The following is a 21,811-nucleotide window of genomic DNA, read 5'->3' as shown; positions in this document are numbered from 1 at the left end:
TGCCCTGCATGATCAGGCCACAGGCTGCAGGAAATGGAGAGGGGATTTTGCTGAAATTATGGGTGAGAAGGGCTCTACTTTTCTTGCATTGCTCTCCTGGCCTCCTAGCCTCAATTTTCCCAGCCCCTCCCCACCACTTGGTCTTCCCCCTTGGATCTCATACCATCCCTTGAACTTCTCCAGCTCTGGCACAGATTCAGCCAGAGTGAATTTCCCAGAACTTGTGTTTTAGGTATTTTTAGGATGTTGAACCTGCAGCAAAGACAAGGAATAACTTCTAGTTAAGAGAAGTCAGGGTGAGAAGCAAGGATTTAAAAAAAAAAAAAGAAAACCACAAACAACATCCCAAGCCTCTGCACCTCTGGGAACATCTCATTGAGCCTTGTGAATGATCAAATATTGAGACAGCTCACCCATGCTGAGACTGACACGAAGCATTTCAGGGCAAATGCACCCCCAGCGCCAGTTTCTCCCCAGTGAAAGCGAGCTGAGAACTGATGTCCCTGTTCCATGCTGCTGTTGCCATGGGCTGGTGATGTGCATGTCCCTTCTGTGGCTGAGCTGGGCCCTTTCCATATGAGCCCTGCCAGTCCCCTACACGTTTTCATTCCTCTTATATTTTAACTGCTGCCTCACTGAGTTTTAAGGAGCCTTGTCTCAGGCAGGAGCTCTCTCAGCATCACCCTGTGCTGTTTTATGGGGTACTCGGCCCTTACCCTGGGGCTGGGAAACATTTTTGGCTGAATGCTCAGGTGGAGAGCAAGGAACTGGAGCACCCCTGGGCTGGGATTCTCCATGGCATCACCTGCCTGTCCTGTGCATGGGTTTGATGGTGACAAAGGGACGAGGTGGGATGGATGGTATGGGTAGGGGAGGGGGGGAAGGAGGGTATCCATGGGGTGCTGATCCTCCCCCACCCTTTAGTATCCCTAAGGATGGATGGAGATTTGGGGGGAGGGGATGTCTTCCCTTCCCTAGGGGAAGAAGAGATGCTGCATCTGAGAATGAAATCATCCACCTCCTACAGTTTCCCCCCCCTCCCCGGTAGCCGGGCGTCCCCCCACCCCTCCCTCCCGCGGCGCTGCGGCGAGGGGGGGGACGCCCGGCTACGGGGGAGGAGGAACGGCTGACATCACCGCCGGAGCGCGGCTCCGCTCCGTTCTCGATCTCCGCTCCCGCCGGGAGAGCTGCTGAGCCCGGTAAGGCTTGAAGGGAGAGTGATGGGGAGGGGGGGGGTGGGATGGACAGACAGACGAACGGTCCCGCGGCTGCTGCTCGTCACCTCTCCATCCCATCTCTCCTTCGCGGGGATCTGCGGGAAGCTGGGGGGGCAGCGGGTGGGCGTCTTCCCCCCTCCTTCCTCCCTGGGGGAAGAGGTCTCTCTTGGAGGAATATTTTAAAATGCATGCTAAAAAAATAATCGTAATTTTAAAAATAAAGAAAAAAATAAAGCCAAAGTCCAAAGCATCCAAAAATCCCACATCTTCATCGTGCAGCAATGCTGGGATGGAGCTGCCGGAGGGGAGCTGCGTGCGGCAGGAGGTTTCTCGCCGGCACATATGTCTATTTTAAAAGCCCGTGGCGTGATCTCTTGCCCTACTTTCCAGACTCTTGCCGGTACTTTCCGTGCGTGCAGTGGCCGAGCTCTGCTGGCGGGAGCTCCTCGGGAAGAGGGAGCTGAGCAAGCCACGGGGCTCCCCCCGGTGTTGGGAGGCTGGGATCTGGGGACAGGTTGGTGAGATTGGGGTTGAGGTAATGGTTGGGTTGAGGCAGTGGTTTGGTTGCTAATGCTCTGCCTTCCTCTTCAGCAGAGAAAGGAAGGTCCCCAGCAACGTATGGATGAGACCAGGCTGAGAAGAGGACAGCTAATTTGTACCCAGCACCTCAAGTAGATTCATTTGCTCTCCCCCTCACCCCCTCACCCCGTTTGCCCCACTGATGAAAAGTCTCCCTGTCCACACCTGAGCCAACCCTGTGAGCACCAGGCTCCAGCGTGGTTCCGCAGTGATTTTGGGGCTAGAAGGGTCAGGAGCCACACTCCTACATGGAGATTTTCCAGCACTGAGACTTTTATTCTGTGTGTTCAGGGAAGAGAGTGCTCCCAGCCCACCCAAGCCCACCTCATCCCAGCCATACCTGCCCTGTGCAGGCCCCCTGGGCCCTCCATGCCCAGCTGGAGTTGGGCAGTGTGACCCACACCATCACCATGGCCTCCTCGGATGGGCTGCAGTACCGGGCTCTCTACGAGTACCAGAAGGACCAGGAGGAGGACCTGGCACTGTGCCCTGGGGATGTGCTGACAGTCAGCAGGGCCGGGCTGCTCAGCAGCCCCGACTATAAGGACGGGGACGAGCGCAGCCCCCAGGGTTGGCTCCACGGCCTCAACGAGCGCACCAAGGAGCGTGGAAACTTCCCCGGCACCTACGTGGAGTACCTGGGTCCCACACGCATCGTCCCTGCTGCCACCAAGGCCAGGCCACGACCCCTGCCCCCGCCACCTGCCGGGACCCCCCCACCCTGGGGTGAGTGCTGGGGAAAGGGGAAGGTGTGAGCCCGTGGGTGGGTGTCCTCTGCAAGATGGTGAGGGTGGCAAGAAGCCTGGGAAGATGTTTGCATTTGGGGTGGTTCGGTGGGGATCCAGCCCCAGGAGGAGGAGATGCCCTGGGAATTACCTGCCCTGGTGCACCAAGGCAGCTGCAGGGGAGCAGGGGGTGCCCAGGGTAAACACTCCCAGAGGCAAACAGGCTGCAGGGATTGCTCCTTACCAGCATCCCGGGCTGCCTGCTGTGCCAGCATGGAGTGTTCCAGTGGGTCCATGTCTGTGAGAGCACAGGAGAAGAGGCAGGAACACTTTGGCCCACCAGAGAGCATCAGAAAGCCCCATGGGTGTCCCTGGGGACCTTTTTTTTCCAGCTGCTGCTCTCCCCACCACTGCGGCACCCGATTCTGGCTGTTCCCAGTGCCCAGGCGAGTGCTGGCCCCCAGCCAGCTCCTGGCCTCACTGTCACTTTGTGCAGGCTGGGACAGGGGATGATTTTCGCAGGCAGTCAGGTTGCTTCCTGGGGTCTCCTTCATCCCTGGGAGATGCAGCACAGTGGTGGGGGAATATCTGGCAGGGCCCTTCCAGGAGCAGGGGCTTCCAGCTTTTTCTCTGCTGGGATCTGCTGAGCTCGTGCAGCTGTCTCTGCCCTCACCACCTACCATGGCCAAGCGTGCTGGGTCTGGGAGGGGTTTCTCAGCAGTTGCATAATGAACCCAAAATTAAAAAAAACCACAAAGAAAGAAAGAAAAAAAAAAGGAAAATTAAGAAACCCCTCTTCCAGCCATGCGCAACCCCAGCCAAAGCTGTGGTGCTCACCTCCTCCAGGATGTGATGGTGGGGAAGCTGTTGTCCATCTGGGCCTGGGGCTCAGAGAGTGGTACAGTCTTCAGCCACAGCTACCCAAACCTACCTGCCCAGATGCTGGCCCAGTGCCTTGGGCACCTTTCTTGGCCAGTTTGGGACCAAGACACAGACATGGTAACCAGTGAGGCTGTTTCCCTCCTGTCCTGCCCAGGCATCAGAGGTACTTTTGTCCTGGGTTTAGAGGGAGACCACTGATGAGAACCCCATCTCCCTCCAAAATATGATGTAAGGCCCCTTTGCCACTGTGACTTAGGAGGGGGGGACCACTTTGGATGAGTAACAGCAGGACTCAGCTTCCCCTGACATAACCCACCCCCATGAGCACACTCGAGGGCTCTCCAGCCCCATTCACCAGACATGAAGCCACCTTCTTACTGCTGTCCTTGCTCCCTGGCACCATTGCCTCATGCCTGCCCCACAGAGGAAACAGTATGGACTCTTCTCCAAGGGGCTGGCAGATGTCCCCCAAGGAGCACAGCTGCTGGGGATGAGGCAGAGCCCCACAGATCAAGGCATGTCCCCATCACAGCCTGGCCAGAGAGCCTTGCCCATATCTTGGCACTGAAGTCCCAGCCCTGTGTGTGTTTGGGCAAGAGGATAACAATTAATTTTTTATTGTACAACATTAATTTTTTTTCATAGGGAAAACCCCACTAAAACCAGGGTTTAGTTTGTGGAAGGTGTTGCTTTCTGCAGGAGATGCTCTGACCTTTTGTCCAGCCCCACAGTCCATGGGGGCATTGGGTGCTGCCTCCCTGGTGCCATGCTGTGGGGTGCCCCGCTATGAGTGCCTTTCCTGGGGCAATGCCAGGGCATGCAGGACTCTTGTGGCCCATAATCACTTCTTCCTGCAGCAGTGGAGCATCTGTACCATTTTATGTCAGTTTGAACCCAAACCTTCCACCCCACAAGATATCCCTTAGGGTAAAAATCTCAGAAGTCCTCCTGGAAGAGAAGGGACATTTTTTTTCTCTTTATTTTTTCTTTGGAAATATCTTCCCATTCTGTTTCCATTCCCAGATGTAGGTTTTGAGGGACATTTTTTTCTGGATGGCCTGAATGTTTATTTCTCTGTGCCAGTAGTGTACTGCCCTGTGTGGCCTTGGTGCCCACTGAACCCCAGGGCACCCTGAGTGGGATGAAATCATGGGTGCAGCTCTGAATGGGAGAGAGACACTGCACCTCCCAGCCTGGATCCAGGGCTGGCTCTTCAGGGAGAAATGGTCTGGTTTTTAAATTAAATAACATCCTAAAAATGTCTCTGCATAAGATCCAAGTCTCAGGGGACTTCCCAGGAGCTCAGCAACTGTTTTGCCCCTGCCTGGTTGTCTCAAGTGGAATCACCACCATGAGGTATTTCCTTGACTTCACCAGGGGTCAGAGCCAAGCACTGTGTTGGGATGATGGGGTCCAGCCTGGGACCTGTGGATAGAGGATGGGCTAAAGATCCAGCCTGAGCCTGGGGCTATTCCTGTTATTTCCAGCAAAAAGAAACAGGCAATTATTCTGTGCAGTCACCACCTCTTCCATAAGCCACCAGCCTGGAGCCCAAAGCCCAGTTTTCCCCAACTAAGAAACCATCTGTGGAGACATTTTCCATTGCCTCCCAGCCATGTGCTTTGCTTTAAACTCCAAAATCTTCCTTGTTCCCACCTGAGGCACCTGCACATCCTCATCAGGCAGCAGCAGATTTGCATCCCTCCCTGTTCCAAAGGGAACACCAGGGCATCACTGCAGTGAAGACCAGAGTCTGGGTCCACCTGCTGCAGCCAGGCTGTGTTTTTGTAAAATGCTTAGGGCAACTTGGCCCTGCCCTAAGTCCCATAGTCCCCATTTTTTTTTTCCATTTTCATTCCTTAAGGTTATTATGGGTACCTTAGCTTTACCTGTGAGCTCCCTGCCAGGCAGCAAAAAACAAAGTGTGAAGGAACCTAACAAGGAAATTAGATGGGAGTGTTCCTCACTGTGGGTAAAAGTCACACTCAGGCTTTATTTAATTTGCTATATATTTTTAAATATGTTTCCAGCAAAAGACCTACTTGCCTCATAAAACAAGTAGAGTTCTTGGTAGATCACCCTTTCCAGGTGCCATCTGTAGCCGTGTGGCTCTGATGTGCTACGCGTGGTGGTAGCCCCTGCCTGACACCTTCCCGTGGGGGTTCAAGGCCATTAATGAGAGAGTGTGAGGGGAAATCCCAGCACTGCACTGCCAGCTTCCCCATTGGGTATAGCCCACACAGGAAGGATTTATCTGCTGCAGTGATAGAGATGGATGGATGGATGGATGGAAGGAAGGATGGATGACTGGAAGGATGGATGAGTGGAAGGATGGATACATACAGCATGTCCTGGGTCAAGAAGAGATGCCTTCATGCCTGGCAGAGTGTTTGCTGCTCTCTGCCAGGGTATGAGGTGAAGTGTCCTTGGTATAAAACCTAGAAACCAGCAGTACCTGGGGATTTGTGCCATTGGAAGCCTGGCCTGTATTTGGCTGAAGGGCTCCTCAAGGACTGGGCAGGTCTGTGTCAGTCAAGGGGGGTGGCTGAGCCTCCCCGGGCTTGTGTTCAACTCTGTCATAGACACCAGAGAATTCAAGTGGGTAAGAGCTGCAAAAAGCCATCTCTGTGCCCAGTATAGCTCTGGTGCCCCAGCTCCTGCCTGGTGGCACTGAAGGCTGTGGGTGATGAGAGGGAGCAGTCCTCAGTGCCTTGGGAGGAGAGGTAGGGAAGGGGCTTTGGCCTGAAGGGTCTCTGCTGCAGGCAGGGTGCTCCCCACAGGCAGAACAAATGCCTGACCAGGTCTTTGCATCCCAGCAAGCAGCTGAGCCCCCAGTAGTGACTCTTACTGTAAAAAGAGGATAAAATGGACATGTGAGAGACGGTACGTTGGCTGTGGCTGTGCCAAAGCAGCAGCTTGATCCTGTCCTGAGGCAGCCAAGGAAAGAGACCGGAATTCCTGCATGCAGGAATTTCCAAGCCCCTTGTATCATCTTTCCACCACAGGTCTCCATGGGCAGGCAGAGCCCACTGACCATCCTACCCTCCCCGAGCAGGCACTGCCAACCATAGCCAGGCTCATCGAGGCACTGGAAAAACAAGGTACGAGCAGCCACAGCACCCACAGCATCCTCCTGCAAGGTGTACATGGGTGCATGCATGCGACCACCCCTGCTGCCTGTGTTTGGGAATGTCCCAACAGCATCATTGGAGCCAAACCTCTCTCTGTGCACCCCAGTACCAGCCCGGTGTGGGCAGGGTGTGCGGGCTTGGAGGTCTCAGCCCTTTCCTTCTTCCGTCATGTTGGAGGGGATAATGCTGAGCTCAGGACTGAGTCCTCTCTCCTGGTTGCTCCCCAGGTCTCGAGAGTGAGGTGCTCTACAGATCTGCTCCTGGTGATCTGGGGGATGCTGAGCTGAAGCAGGCTCTTCTGGCAGGTAAGTACCCGAGCCATGTCCCGCCCTGTACCCCTAGGGGGGAAGGGGATCGAGGACTGAATGTTTCCAGGTGATCAATGCTGCCCAGGCAGAGCAGGGATGGGGCACTGCCTCTGTCCTCCTCGTAGCCCTAATTACAGCCCTGTGAGACCCTGCATGCATGCAGACCGACCCTGTTCTCCCAGTCCCCTGGTGTGGTGCTGCCAGGAGGGGTGGAGGTGCAGGGCTGAGGTGCTTCACTAGAAGCTTTTTGTTTGTTTAGTTGGATATTTTTTAAAGGCAAAAAAATAGTTCGTTTTGCCGACCTCTAGTATTTCCATTTGAGAAGCAGGGCAGGGAGAAAGCCTCTTGCAGGTGTACAGGGGGGGGAAAAAAAGCAAAGAAAAAAGCCGATATTTTTAGGAGAATGGGAAGCGTCTTGCAGGACTGGAGGGAAGCAGGAATATGGTGAGGAGGAGAGAAAAACCATCTCCCCACCCCTGCTGCTAAATTCACTGTGGGGATGACACAGGGGCGTTGGGGACAGGCGGGGTGCTGCTCAAACCCGGGGGGTCCGCGTCGAGCATCTTCATCCTCCCGGCCGCCGTGCCCAGCGGGCGGCACTGTGGCACCAGGCACGGTCCGGCCCGGCACTGCCCCGTCCTGACACAGCGTCCCCGTCCTGTCCCCTTCCCCCTCATCCCCCTCCTCCGCTCCGTCCCCTCCACTTCTCCCGCCCTTGCGCCCGGCATCCCAGCACGGCGGGGGTGGTGGGGGGGGGACCGGCGGCTCTGCCAGCGCCGGGAGCCGGCGGCAGCCGGGCCGTGTTGCTGGGGAGAAGGGCTGTGATGAAATCACTATATTAAGCAACATGACCTCATCGCTTCTCCGCGCACCGGGAGCCGAGTCCCCGCCGGGCGGGAGGACGGGGCTGCGGAGGAGGAAGGGATGCGGGAGAGGAGATGCTGGGGGTCCCGGGGCTACTCTGTCCCCAGTGCCCGAGGAGGACTCTGTTCCCCCGGGGATGAATGGGAAGACGACACGGTGCCCCCCATCACCTCCTTTTCCTCCCCTCGGGGAAGCCCCCGCTGCAGTCTGGGGCAGGCAGGGGTGCTCTTTTGCACAGTTTTGCTCCCCGGCACGGATTTCCCGGCTGGTCTCCGGAGGAGGTGAAAGCATCCGGGATCAGTCCCCGCAGTCCCGGGCACAGATGCCCAGATTGGGCAGGGGCAGCGACAAAAACATGAGGAGGATGCTTTGTTTTCCGAGCACGCAGGAGTCACCGGGTCCTCCGTCGTCCCCCCGCAGCCGGTGCAGCATCCCCGGCAGCACCGCAGCGGTCACTGCCGAAAATCCTGCCCAGCCTCGGGAGACTCCCAAAATCCAGGGGCAAATCCCGCGCTTTGCCGGAGCCAGGGTTGGAGCTCTGAGCAGCTGCTGTGTTCGTCTTGGTTTTCATCTCCCACTGCAGGACCCAGCACGAGCAGGGAAATGCCATCATGGTGATCGAACTATTTGAGAGCCCTGAAAAATTCTTAACAGCCCTAAACGACTTGGTGCTCCCAAGCCCCCCATCTCCCCTGGGAGCTAAATAAGCGTTTTTGTGTTTTTATTTGGCAACTCAGGGGGCTCCCCTGTGTGCTCAGTAATACTGATCCAGGCAAAGCCAGAGCTCCTCAGAGCTGGCTGGAAGGGGTCAGACATGCCACGCATTTGGTAGATCTCAGCTGAAGGAGCTGGTGATGCTCAGCTCTGCCAAAGGGCTGCTCTGAAAACAGAACGAGGGGTGATGTTCCTGCCAGGGTAAAGCATCCCTGCATAGCCAGAGCCCCCTCAGCCTCCTGTGGACCAAGACACAGCAGAGCTTCCCCAGGACCTGGCTAGAACCCAAACTGATTTGGGGAGAACAAGAGAGCATCTCTGCTTTGGCCCCCCTACAAGCCCTTTCATTGCATTTAGTGGCTAAAATATCCCTGGAAAAAAAAAAAAATGGAGTTTGCATGCCCCATGGGTGAGATGGTAGAGGTGAGGGTCACGTTTCTCTTCCTCCTCTGCTCCTCTCCCCCCAGCATCCTGTCTCTTCTAGCAGCTTGCCTGCAAAAGTCAAGCTCCATCTCAGAAAATGAGGAAAAATCAGGGCTGGTGCTGGACTTAGACCCCACCTTGACTGGGAGGAAAACTGGATCCCCACTAGGGCTTTCAGCTTCCCTGAAAACACCCAAATCATGCTGGTGTTTGGCAGCCATGGCAGGAGAACTGCTTGATAGGGCAAGGAAAAAGGAGCAGGGTCTGGAAAAGTTCAAATGTTGGTTTTCTAACCCCCAAATATGCTAAAAGCATTCTGGAGAAAACAGGGTGTTTTCTACACTGAAAGAGCATCTGAAATTTTGATGAGGGGTAGAGGGAAAAAACCAGTGCAGGTGTCCACCTGGGTTGTGTGTATCAAACACTTTCCCCATCCCTGGTCCTTTGTGGACCTTGCCTGATGGTGCAGACCCTGAGCTGAACATAACTCAGGCTTTGGGATGAAACATTGCCAGGTCTCCCACCCCCATGGGGCCATGGCAACACCAGGCACAGTGAGCCTGGATGCAGTGTGGCTCCAAGTGGTTGTACAGCCTGGGCTGGAGCTGTCCCTGTCCCCTTCCCCAGAGATGGTGAACTCCTGTGGCATCTGACCACAGGCTAGAAGAGCCTGTCCTCCAAAATCTGTATTTCCATGTTGGATGATGCAAGAGAAAAAAAAAAAAAAAGCAAAGACAGAACTCATCCATAAAGGAGGTCAGTGAACTGAGCACCTCCACAGCCACCCAGCTGGGTGGTACAAACCAAAGGGTGGTTGGGCTCAAAGCCAGATTAATTGCTAATTGTTTTAGGACCCTTGGTGTTTAATTCAGACCGTGGTGTCCAAGAGGTGATCTGGGCTGTGTGACATCACTGAAGTCAGAGTGAGGAGTCAGAGTCATGTGGCAGCACTGAAAAGGGATTTAACAAAAAGCTGAAGCCCCATGGGAGACCAGGGGGACTCACCAAAGGGCTGGCAGTGATGAGCCATCCAAAAGCCCCAGTGCAGCCTCAGGAAAAGCAAGTAGACTTATAGGAAGCAAGTAGACTTCAAATGGCAGTGGCAGGGTGCAGCACTTAAGCCCCCTGCCCTCATTGCTCTCTCTAGGGCCTGGCTGTGGGACTCCTTCATGTCCTGGGGATGTCTCCTTGCCCACAGTGACAGGGGCCACACAATGACCCAGTCCCCAGCAATACTGCTGTCCTGTGTGTGGCTCAGGGACTGCTTGGATTACATGCGATGGAGCAAAGCAGCTGCAAAGTCCCTGGTGCCTGTGGACACAAATTGTCTTTCAGGTGCCTGGGGTGGTGTCTTCTGACTCCATATTTGTTCAGGGGCTGCCTGCACTCATTTACCCCTGGGAGCTGCTGCTGAACTTGGAAACTTGGGACCTTTGGCTGGTGGCAGCAAAATTGTGGGTGTGCTAGTGGGTGCTGAAGCTCTTTGAAGCTGAGGCACCTGAGCTGGAGGAGGCTTGGCATGGGGATGGCTGCAAAGTCCCTTGTGGAATGGCCATGCAGCACTTTGCCAAAGCTGGGTTGGGATGGTCTGCATCCTCATCCCTACCCCCCGGTGAGAGATGGGGTACGGAGACCGCCCCAGGGCTCCCTCACCCCATGGCTCCTTAGATGGGGCTGAGTGCATCCAGCTCTAAAACCTCCTAGATTTTGGATTCCCCGAGCTCTGACCTGGGCTTTGGTGTCCATCAGAATACACAAATGCTATAAGCCTTCCCCGGTAACACCGGGGAAAGTCTCTGTTGCTGGCAGGGCAAGGCAGGATCTGCCTGGTCCCCGGCTGCTGAGACGAATCCGACAGCAGGAGGAGGCGGATTGGAGCCGGTGTCTCCAACGCGGTGCCTGCGCTGCCGCCCTGCTCTGAGCTTTGATCTCGGCCCCCGGTGCGGAGCAGTCTGCCTGGAGACACACACACACACGTGCCCGGGAATTAGGTCAAGCCTCGGTGGGGATTAGCGAGTGGTGGGGGGCTTCGGGGCTTCGCTTGGGCTGCCAGGAGCTGCTGCTGCTGGGCAGAAAGAGCTGGGCTGGAGGGGAGAGCAGAGTGGGGGGGAGCTCGCACTGCCCTCCCCATCACTCAGGCACAGATGCCCAGAAAGGGAGTCCGTCCATCACCATCCTCATTCCTGGTATACTGGAGGCAGTTGGACATCCTCAAAAGTTTGGTTTCCCCTGGCCAAGCTTTTAACCCCACCACGATGACTCTACTCCTAAACACCAGGCGTCCCGGTGCCTGCAGCACTGCTTTTTATTTATACCTGCAGTGGAAATAAACCCCGCATCATCAGAGCCTGGCAAGAGGCATGAGCTCATCTCTTATATTTGGTGGTGACGAAAGAAGGGTAAATAAATGGCAGTGGCGCAGAAATCCCTGCCAGAACTGTCAGGGTGAATTGGGAGTGAGCTTTTGCCATCCTCTCTGGTAGCTGGTAGGGAAACTGAGGAAGGGAACTGCCCTGCAGGGAAAGGCAGTCTCACTGGGTACCTTTGAAAGGGGGTCCCAACACCGCTGCCCTGGCTGAGTGCAAGCCAGGGTTATGCATAGGTGAAAACCCAACTGGGGAGGGTGTGTTCAGGGTTGCCAGGATCTCCCAGACAGGGGATGTCCTGGAGCTGCCAAGTCCCCAGCACAAGGTACCAGCAGGATGGCTGAGAGATGTTACAGTGATGCTGAATCAAAGCTGGGGCAATATTCCCTGATTTGGTGCACAGTAGCCCAGGAAACCCTCACTGAGGGGTGCCTGGTCGGGTCTGGGGAGTGAAGAGGCAATGTCTGTGAAAATTGAAAGGTATGGCCCCCCAAGAACTGTGTGACATCCCTGCAGCACCAGCTGATGGGTTAAACCTAAGAGGTCTGGAAGAGGTATGGAAACTCCCAAATCAGTATTTAAGCCAGTCCCAGGTATATGTAGGTGGTTTGGGTGCCCCTCTGCTGCCACGGGGACCATGCATCCCAGGGCAGCAGTGTTTGGTAGCCCAGCTTCACCTGTAGGACCCCCTGCTGCCAGAGGGACCGTGGGTGCTGGGCAAGGGCTGCACCCTGTCATCCACCCACTGGCCAGGAACACGGGGGACAACCACCACCTATGTCCACGTGTAGGGGACAGCCAGTTACTGGGATGGCTCAAACCTCTCCTTCAACCCCCCCATCCCCACCCCCTCCTCCTCGCCACCTCTTGGCTAAACATCTTCCTCCTTTACCGAAACTCCGTTTACTCGGGGCTTACTCACGCCTCCCGGGCTGGCTCCAGCTGCCGGGAGAGGTCCCGGCCATTTCCTGCCCAACCTGACTCAGCCCCAAGCCCCATCACCCCTCTGTTGGGATGTAGGCTCTGGCATCCTAGCAGGAGAAGACTGGGAGCACCCATGGCTTTTCCCCTGAGTCAGCTGTCATCCCACTCATCCCTTCCCCACAGCACCAATTTTAGTCCTGATTTTCATTCCTCATGGGCAGGGGATGCTCTCTCCTGGTCCCCAGCTGCTTGCCTGCTCTTCAGCAGGTCAGCATGCAAATTGTGTGCTAGAGGGGCTTGCTGTGGGGTTGAGATTGGGGTTTTGGGGTGTTTTCCTTCTATCTGTGATAGGAATCCCTCTGTCATTCCCTCAGGGAAGGGACAGGAACATCTGGAGAGCAGCAGGAGAGCTGTGACTCATCCTGCAGCATCATTAGCTTCTTATGGCTGGTTATCATCTCCCTCTGCTCCACGGAGCAGAATCCGTGGGGTCAGGTTGGTAATTAGTCGGGAAGACTTCAGGCTTAACCCTTCTCCAAATGCTGTCTGAGCCTCCCTGAGCTGCTGGGGTGCAGCCAGTGCTGGGGTGCAGCTTGAAAGACCCCTTGGTCGTGCGCTCAGCCCAGCAGCTCCAGGGGACAGAGAGGAGCTGCCCACAAGGGTGCCACTGCATGTCTAGGAGGATGGGGGCAACAAGTCAATGGCTATTTCTAGCCAATGTGCCAAGGAAAATGGTGCCATCAGTAATCAGTCCCGGGTAGCAAGGTGTAAATTCACCCCTTCCCCCTTCCCACACTCCCCATCACGCTTCTCTCTGGGTGTAAAGATGTTTTTGAGTCTTGCTTTGAAACTGGCTGAGCCTTCCCTTTGAACACCCCCACCCCCAAGTCCATTCCTAACTGTGCAAACGAACTAATTAGGCCCCTGTGGAGCCCGGGGCTGATCGCCTTGGGGCCAGTGCCTGGCAGCAGAACCTTCCTTGCACAGGAACAGCTTGAAGCTGCTCTCCCCAGTCTGCACCAGCATCCTTGAAGCAAGTGACAGGTCCCCTTAGAAACCTCCACAGAGGGCAGGGGAGAACAGACAAACTCCTCTCAGCTGAGAAGGGGTTTGGGATTTGCCTGGTGCATCCTGCTGATGGGAGCAGCTCCCTGCAATGCAGGCCAAGCAACAAGACTGCCCAGCAGCAGCCCTGGGTGTTAGCCACGTACAGGGGAGTTTCAGCCCAAAACAAGCATTGGAGCATCTCTAGGGATGCCTGACCCTGCTCTCCTCCCGCTGCCTGGCTGGAACCAACCTGCTGGCTCACTTCTCCAAGCCAAGTTCCAGCAAAAATGGGGAACTGGCTGTCATCCTCCCACAATCACCAGTAGAAATAACCCTTCTGTCAAGCTGAGAAAGTCCAGAATTGTGTCTGGAAGATGGGAGCATCAGCATGGACCAAAGTGGGGCCAGGGAGCGGAAGACAAGAGCTGGCACAGCCCTGCCTGCCTTGAGGATGCCGAGAGTCGTGGGGTGACACTGTGACATTGTGACATTGTGGGGTGCCAGACAGGCAGCACCCACCTTTGCCCTGGGTCACGTTTGGCCATGCTGGATGGCTGCCTGCATCTCTCCCAGCCATCCACATGCTGCCCCTGGGCATGGTTCCCGGCCGGCCGGGTGCTTGCTCCTGAAAATGAGGTAGTGTCTCCAATGGCTGGGTTAAAGGCTTCACTTCAGGCATTGGTCAATCTGTTTTCTCTCTGGTCACCAAGCCAAATGGCAGGCACTGTCCATAAGGGACTCACCAAAGCTTCTTGTTCCCATGCAGGCAGATGGGGAGGCAGGCAGGCTCCCAGGCTCTCTGGTCCATGCTGGGGAAGTCCCAAGGCGATGAGATCAACACCAAGGTGCCCAAAACCAGCTTTGCCAGGAGTCAGGGAGCTGCTCCCCATCCCAGCCTGCTGGCCAGGTCCCTCCAAAGCCTTGTCCTTGGAAATAGCTTTTCTCTGCTCTTTGGGGTTTATTGTCCCAGAAGGGAGAGCAGTTATGTGTGGTCAGCTGAAATGGTTGGAGGTTTGAAGCATTTTCTGCTGGGAAATGATGGACTGGGAGATGGACCATGTCCCAAAATGGTGCCAATTTTGGTAAAGCTGCATTTGGAGGTGAAGATCCAGAGAGGGAAAGGGAAGAGGGTCAGAGAAGGGCAAGCCCACCGTCTTCTAATCATACGGGGCTATTTGAGGCCTGGTACACCATCTTTAAGAAAAAGAAAAATCTGCTTTTTTTTTTAGTATTCTTATTAAGAAGAAGCAAGAAATTAAGTTTCTACAAATGAACATTTTCAAACAATCCCAAATATTTGGGGTGTATTTATTATATCCCCCCCTGACCCCTCCAAGATTTCTCCTATGAGGGGAATTTCAAAACATTGTGTTTGGCTCCAGTTCGAATCAAAGGCGGATTTTGAAACCTCCAGATCTTTGCAAAAGGGACCATTACCCTCTAGGCAGACACCTCCCAGCCCAGCCATGCTGAGACCTCCAAGAAAAACACATGAAGCAACACCAAAGGATGCTGAAAGGGATTTTTGCCCTGGACCCTGGTGAAGCAATGTCCCCACACTGGCCTAGCCATGGGTCTCGAAGGGACATGTCCCACCCTTTGGCTCCTGCTGGACCGTGGGACATTTCTGTTCAGAGCTGCCCTGTCCTGAGACCAGGTTGGTTGAGCTCAGTCTCCCCTGAGCACTCTGCTCCATCCCTGGAGCATCCTTCACCATGTCCCCTAGGGAAGCTGCCTTTTGAGGTGCATTCACAGCACTTTGGGCTCATTTGGGGTATAATGGGCCTTCAGCAATGTGTGTAGCCTGGCAACCATAATCCTTTTCCATGGGTGCATTTTTCTAAGCAGTTCCTCCAGGGCTGGGGCTGGCACATGGTGCCTGGCCCTTGATGTCCTGAGGGTGCATGGGGCTCAGCCCATCCCATGGGTGCTATCCTGCCGTGGGACCTCAGTGGGCCAACGGCCCCTGCCCCACCCACTGGATACACAATGCACATGAGGCAGAGACATTGCCTCGTGCTCTCCATGGGCACATGGAACTCAAGGTCCATGGAAAATTCAGGAATATTCATTGAGGAGGGAGCTGAGGGGCAATGAAATCATGGGCTGCCACACTTAGGGGATGGGGGCATAGGCAAATAAATCAGCACCAGAGCTCTGTGCTAGAGGGGCTTTACTATGGTCTGAGGACTCCCACTGGGTCTCTCCCTGCAGATCCCTTGGCCGTGGACATGGATCTGTACGATGCTCAGACACTGGCAGAGGCCCTCAAGTGGTACCTCCAAGAGCTCCCAGCACCCCTGATCCCTCCAGCTCTATACACTGACTTGGTCCACATGGCTCAAGGTAAGCACAGATGGGATCCCCCACACACCTGGGACCTTGGTGGGTCTGGAGGAGTTTCAGGAACCCCCTAGAAAGACTCCCCAACACCTCCTGGGAAGCTCCTGGCTCCATCCTATTTCTGAAGATGCACTAAGGGTATATCCCAAGAAGGACCCCTGGGAACATCCCCTGTTCTGAAGCAGCACAGCAGTTTTTTGGGAGATGCTCTGGGAAAGCAAGGGGAGACTTAGTGAGCAGCTTCACCTCACCACAGTCCAGTTGTCTCCTACTGCAGTGCCCAGAGGAGGAGGTGCTGCCTGCCAGGAGGGGTGGCTGCCAAGGCTGGGTGATGCTGGCCCCAGAAGAAAGCATTATTATAATATTTTGGCTCTGCTGCCTGGGAATTTTTTACTGTAATCTCGTTAACTTTTGGCTTTATATGGGCATAGAAAATACTCTGCTTTTTAAGCTTAGTGCCATTAGGAAGCATCTTTAAGTCCCTGAAAGCTTCCCAGCCTTTGTGCAAATGAAGGAGACCATTAAGGTTTTGGTTTTATATGATTTTTTTTCAAGCAAACAGGACAGGGCTCATACCCAGGTCAGCAGTATCCACAGACCATCCCAACAGAGAGTCTGGACAAAGACCCATTTTAAATGAGTGTTCGAAGAACCACTCAGCCCCTCCCAGTCCAAGGCACCAAGGGCATCACCAGGCACACACCAAGCCTTTGCCCACCGTGTCAGATAGGACCTGGCCCCCTTGCCACCTTCAAAACCAAGATTTCCCCTCCACATCTCTCCACAGCTCTCATCTCTCTCCCCCTCCACAGCTCTCATCTCACTGCCAGTCACTGCAGTGTCCTCCATCCCTGTGCATCTCTTCCCATCCTAGAGACAGATCAGTGCTTGGGCAGATCATGCTCTCGGCTGCTTTAAGAGGCACTAAAAGATCCCCTGTGCCCAGACCAGCATGGTCTTTTCCTTCCCGTGGTGGGAAAAGGCAACGGGCTCCTTGTGGCCTCCGGCAAGGCAGAGGGGACACACAGGGAAGATGAGGAATAACTCACACCCCATCCCCCCTGCCCTGTGCTGAGACATGGAGCCAGGAGAAATACCCCCAAGGCCGGTGGCACCGAGATGCTGCCTTCCCCTCGCTCGTTGGAGAGAGGAGAAATCAAAGGCTGCCTCCTTTCCAAGGATAAAAATGCAATTAGGAAGCAATTAGCTGGGTTGCCTCGTTAAGCGACTTCAAAGGGAAGCGCCTTTTCCCGCAGCCTTCGCTGAGCCGGCTCTGCTCCTGGCACAACGGGGGCAGGAGGAGGAGGGGGCAGGAATGGAGGCAAAACCGATGGGGATTTCTCGGGGGCTTTAAAAGAAAAAAAAAAAACAAAACAAAACAACACAAAACAGAAGTCTTTCATGAGACGGTGCTGGGTTTTGGCAGTCTGCCCTGAAAACAGGCTCCTTCTGCCCTACTCGAGGCTGCTGGCTAGAAAAGTGGCAAGCTGGCCACCTGCAAAAGGAGGTTGAAAGCATCCTCAAATTCCCCATTTGGCTGTGGACCTTCCTCCTGCAGCATCCCCAGGATGTAAGAAGGTGCAAAAAGCAACTGAGTGGTGTAGGGAAGACCTGGAGCAAAGCCCAACATCCTGCAGGAGCAGCTTTTTGGATATGGGGGCATATATGGGGATATGGGGGCCACCCCATGGCCATCCCACCCAGGTTGTGCACCTGCTTCAGAGAGGATCCCTGACACCCACCCCTCCAGTCCTGGTGCACCCCAGCCCCAAGGATGGAAGCTGGGAGCTCGCTGGGCATGGGCCAAGCCTCAGCCCTGGTGCAAAGTGCTTCAGGGAGCTGAGTCAGCCCCCGGCCGAGCCAGGCTTTGAAGTTGACTGAGAGCAATACAACCCTCGGGACATCCTTGTCCCCCCCAGATGAAAGAGCCAGGCCAAGGCAGGGATGGAGGATGGCTGGAGAGCAGCTGTTTCCCATGCCCAGGGCAGGACCACAGTCCCAGGCCACTGAGCTCACAGCTCACAAGACTGAGAAGCCCCAGCCAAGGCTGCCATAGGGCACTGAGGACACTGGGGGATGCTGGTGGGAACATGATGGAGTTCAGGATGCCATGACAAGGGTTCTGGAAGTACCTCCATGATGTGCAACACCACTACTCACCAGCTTTTATTCACATGAGCAATCCAGGTATAGCTGGAAGTAGTGTTCCCTCAACCAGCCCTCCTTGCTGCTTCATTGCAGGGGGCATAAGAGACCCCGGCTGGGGAGAGCTGCAGGGGCCTCACTACAGTGCTGCCTGTGGGTCTTAGCCCAGGTGCAGATTTCTTTCTCCTAAAACCCCTTTTCCCTCCTAGCTTGTTTTTTTTTTTTTTTTTGCAGAGAAGGGCTGAGCTGTTAAATTCAGTAAATCTTCCAGCTGGTGCCTATTTCTCCACCCCTGCTTTGTTCTGCCTTTTCTATGGCTTTTGCTCTAGGGCAGGTCTCTCACAGTTCTTCTCTGCTGGAGTGGTAGTAAAGGGTGTTTAGGTACAGTCCCTGCTAGCTGAGCAGCTCAGCTACCAACGCTTCCTCCCTGGCTGTGCTGAGAAGGGAATGTGCTGGAGCCGTCCTGTGGGATCTGACCAGGGTGGTGTGAGTGGGGAAAATGGGGCTGGCAGCCTGCAGGACATCATCTCTGTGTGCCCTGTGCTCCCTGTGGGTCCCATGGCCTGTCTGTGGGAAGGGATGAGCTGCAAAGACACACTCACATTTTCTGGGGGGGAGAGGTTGAAGCCAGGATTTTCCGTGGGCCTGTGGGGAGTAGAGATCTGCCACAGCTCATGTCATGTGTGCTGGCAGGCACGGGGCTCCCATGAGAGGCAAGCAGATGCCCCAGCATCCTGAACTGACCTTTATTCCTCTGTTTCCCTTCTGCTGCAGAAACCCCAGGCCTGGAGGAGTGTGGCCAGCGAGCCAGAGCCCTGCTGGTCCCTCCAGCCCTGCCACAGCCCCAGGCTCTGCTCCTGGGCCAACTCACCCAACACTTCAGCCACCTCTGCCAGGGCACCCGCCGGAGCCGCCTCTCACCCCGGCTCTTCGGAGAGCTCTTTGGGGAGCTGCTTCTCCACTCTGCAGCAGCCAGGTGAGGTGCCCCTGCCAGGCAGGATGAGATAAGGGGGTCAGTAGCCAGGCATGGGCATGCTGGCCCCCAGACAAGCTGGTTTTGCTGGGTGACAGCCCAGCAGCATCTCAGCCCCGGGGTTCCCCAAAGGGGCAGGTCAAAACTCCAATCCCACAAGAGATCCATTGGGAGGAGATCCCTGTCCCAGAGATGTGGGGGTCTCCAGGGGTTGTGGTTGAGCTCCTGGCACCCTCATCAACCCTCCTTTCTCCCTGCAGCACCGAGGCAAGCCCTGAGCTCCGTGCAAGGATCCTGGAATCCCTCATCATAGCTGAGACAGCAGAGGTGTCAGCAGCCCCAGGTAAGAGATGTTGGAGGAGAGGGGGACAGCAGGAGTGTAACTCAGAGTGGTGACAGCAGCAGGTTTTGCTGGCCAGTGCAGTGACAGGAAGCTGCTTGTGTCCCTGTGGCAGTGCCCAGGCTGCACTGACTGCTGATGAGAGACACTGTTCCGGTTTCCCTCCTTCCTTTCTCCACAGAGATTGGGTTGGGGCATTTCTTTGCGGCCCCTTGGAAGGTTGGAAAGTGTTTTCTTGCTTGATGTCCATGTTGCTGCTCTTTGGTCCTTACATGATGCAGGCAGGTCCCTATCCCCCATTTTAGGGTCTCGGTGGGTGTGGATGCTCTTGGTTGGGAGTTGCTGTGTACCTTGCTCTGGTGAGCAGAGATCTGGCTGCAGTATGGGGAAAAATACTTACATGACCATAAAATGGCAGGATGGTGCTTGCTGAAGGATCGAATCCAGATTTGTGGGTTCTGATTTCAGTGTTCATGTGTGCAGAATCCCACTGTGCCCATCAGCTCGCTGCTGCTCCTCCCATGGGTCATCCCCAGGATGGGAATGAGTATGGGAATTCATCCCTCACCCCTTCATGCATGGGAAAGGAGCAAGGAACATATGTTTTTTCTTCAGGTGTTATTGATCTCACACAGTCTTCACCATCAGTGAAGACTGCAGTTCTGCCTCTTTTATTACCAGCCCCAGCATTTACCTCCAGGACCTCTTTGCTCTCTACTTCTGCTCTGGTGGTTGAAGTCCCAGCCATTCACTGGCCATCTTCTGCCATTTCTCTCTTACTTATCAGCATCTCATGTCTCACCAGTGTCCAAAACCAAAGCACATATACCCCTGTTGCCCTCTGCAGCACTCCAAGGATGGGAGACAAGGGGTCTACCCAGGCAGGGATGGCAGAGAGGGTGGGTGCTCAGTGGAACACAAACCACAGACCTCAAGGGCTGCAGAGCTCCATTTCTTTGGGAGCCAGATGTCAAGATCTGGTGGTTTCCCCTCACCAAGCTGCCCAGGCCCCTGGGAGGCACAGCTGCTTCCAGCCCTCTTGCTTGCAGATACATTGACCCCAGTGACTCCTGTCTCCCTATGATCTATTGGGGTCCTTTGTCATCACCCTGCCTCCCTGGGGGTGGCCAGGACAGACAGGATTATGACTCCTAATATTCCTCGTAAATCAACTTTTTCAGACCTGTCATCTTACTTATTGCTCTCCCCTGAGCCATGAGTTTGTCAAGATCCAGATGTCTCAACCACCCACTGATCCAGATGTTGGGCAGATGCAGCCCAGTCACTGCCAGGGTCCCCCCATTGCCATTCCCCGACCTTGCACTGTCACCAGTCCTCTCCACCCCAAATTGTGCAGAGGGCTTGGACAGGACTCTGGGGATCTGATCCCCTTTCTGGGTTAAAATTTCCCCTATGGGCATGTCCCCATGCAGCCACCCCACAAGTGTGGGGCAGGGCAGGAGGCACCCAGGCTCGCAAGCTGCTTTGCTGCGAGACTTTCGGCAAGTCCTGCCCCCTCCCCTCTCTTCATACCTAAAAGCAAGGATATTATTACTTGGCTGTCATCACATTAGGATGTTGGGAAGCTTAATTAAATGCCTGCAAAGCATTTTGGAGAGCTGGGGATGAAAGGGGCTATATATAAAGTGCAAAGAATTATTATTAGTGGTGGGGTCCATGTTCCAGCCCCGCTCCCCTGCGTCCCAGTACTCTGATTATTTTTATGTGTGTGTGGAGTTGTGGTTTTATAATTATACATGTAAAATAGCTATAAATACCCTGCAATAACACGGCGGGTGTGTGCACATAGCACAGGAATAGGAGTTGGTAGCTGACACGGAGGAAACCGCGGTGTGACCTCATTCTGACTCAGGAGTAAATATACCTCATAGGAGAGGGCTGCTGGGGGGGCTTGGGGCAGCTGAGGGGGGTCTGGGGCCACTCAGGAGCTGCAAGGACAGCAGCTTTGGCAGGAAGAGTCATGTTTTGGTTGCTAACCCCAGAGAGGGTCCAGCAGGTTTGGGGTCCCTCCTCTCTTGTGTGTCCTGGAGCTGATGGTGGAGGTTTGAATGTGAAAATCACCAATAATGAAAACATAAATCATGGAGTCTGGTTCCTGGAAGGGAGTCTTTGGGTGGATTTGTTGTTGTTGAGTTCGTGGCATCCTTTCCCACAGGCACTGCTTCTTATGAGAGGGAGTTCTCTGCAGCCACTCATGGATGGCCTGCAAAGGGGAATGGCACTGGATGGGTCAGTGATGGCTCCTGAAACCTCTTCCCAGTAACTGGGGGATGCAGCAGTGGGGCCATGCTGGTTTGCACAGGGTGATGCTATGGGTCACTGGCAAAGCTGGGATTGAGCCTGGGGCTGGGCAACCACATCCAGGTCACCTCACCTTGCTCTCCAGCAATTCCTCAGTGCTGGGCAGCCATCTCCCAGCCCAGGGGCATAGGGACATCTTCCAGTCCCTTGAGGACACAGAGGGACACATAGAGCCCAAAGCAGGGCCCCAAAGCCTGGGGAAACTGTATCCCAAGTGTGGTGAGGGGGCAGGGGAAGGCAAAGGGAAGAAGTGATGCAAATACCAGCTCAGCTGAAGGAAGATGACTTCATCTCCTTTTCCTCTCCTGGTGCTATTTATAGCCACTTTAATTTACTCCTCTTTGCTTTATTATCTCTCCAGCAAGCCGTTAGCCCTCAGACAGCAGGATGCCTTTATTCACCATGCAGCATAGACTTCTGGAAAAAAAACCACCCAAAAACAAAAAACAAAAACCAATCCTTAAAAAAAACCCTATCACCAAAAAAAAACAAACCCCAGAAGCCGAGG

The 21,811-nt window shown here is 54.8% G+C and overlaps 1 protein-coding gene across 1 annotated transcript in view; it reads left to right on the top strand.

Moving 5' to 3' along the window:
* Window positions 1-744: 744 nt before the first annotated feature.
* Window positions 745-21,811, top strand: part of LOC103537947 (phosphatidylinositol 3-kinase regulatory subunit gamma-like) — a 79,079-nt gene continuing 58,012 nt past the window's right edge. Inside the window, 9 exon segments of the mRNA XM_030455311.1 lie at window positions 745-816; window positions 1,812-1,828; window positions 2,106-2,201; window positions 2,203-2,522; window positions 6,409-6,504; window positions 6,762-6,839; window positions 15,395-15,526; window positions 18,443-18,644; window positions 18,902-18,984. Coding sequence (XP_030311171.1) covers window positions 745-816; window positions 1,812-1,828; window positions 2,106-2,201; window positions 2,203-2,522; window positions 6,409-6,504; window positions 6,762-6,839; window positions 15,395-15,526; window positions 18,443-18,644; window positions 18,902-18,984 — 1,096 coding nt within the window.

The sequence above is a fragment of the Calypte anna genome, chromosome 8 (assembly GCF_003957555.1).
Source record: "Calypte anna isolate BGI_N300 chromosome 8, bCalAnn1_v1.p, whole genome shotgun sequence".
Taxonomy (NCBI): domain Eukaryota; kingdom Metazoa; phylum Chordata; class Aves; order Apodiformes; family Trochilidae; genus Calypte; species Calypte anna.
Note: the sequence above shows the minus strand (reverse complement) of the source record. Positions and strands in the feature narration are given on the sequence as shown.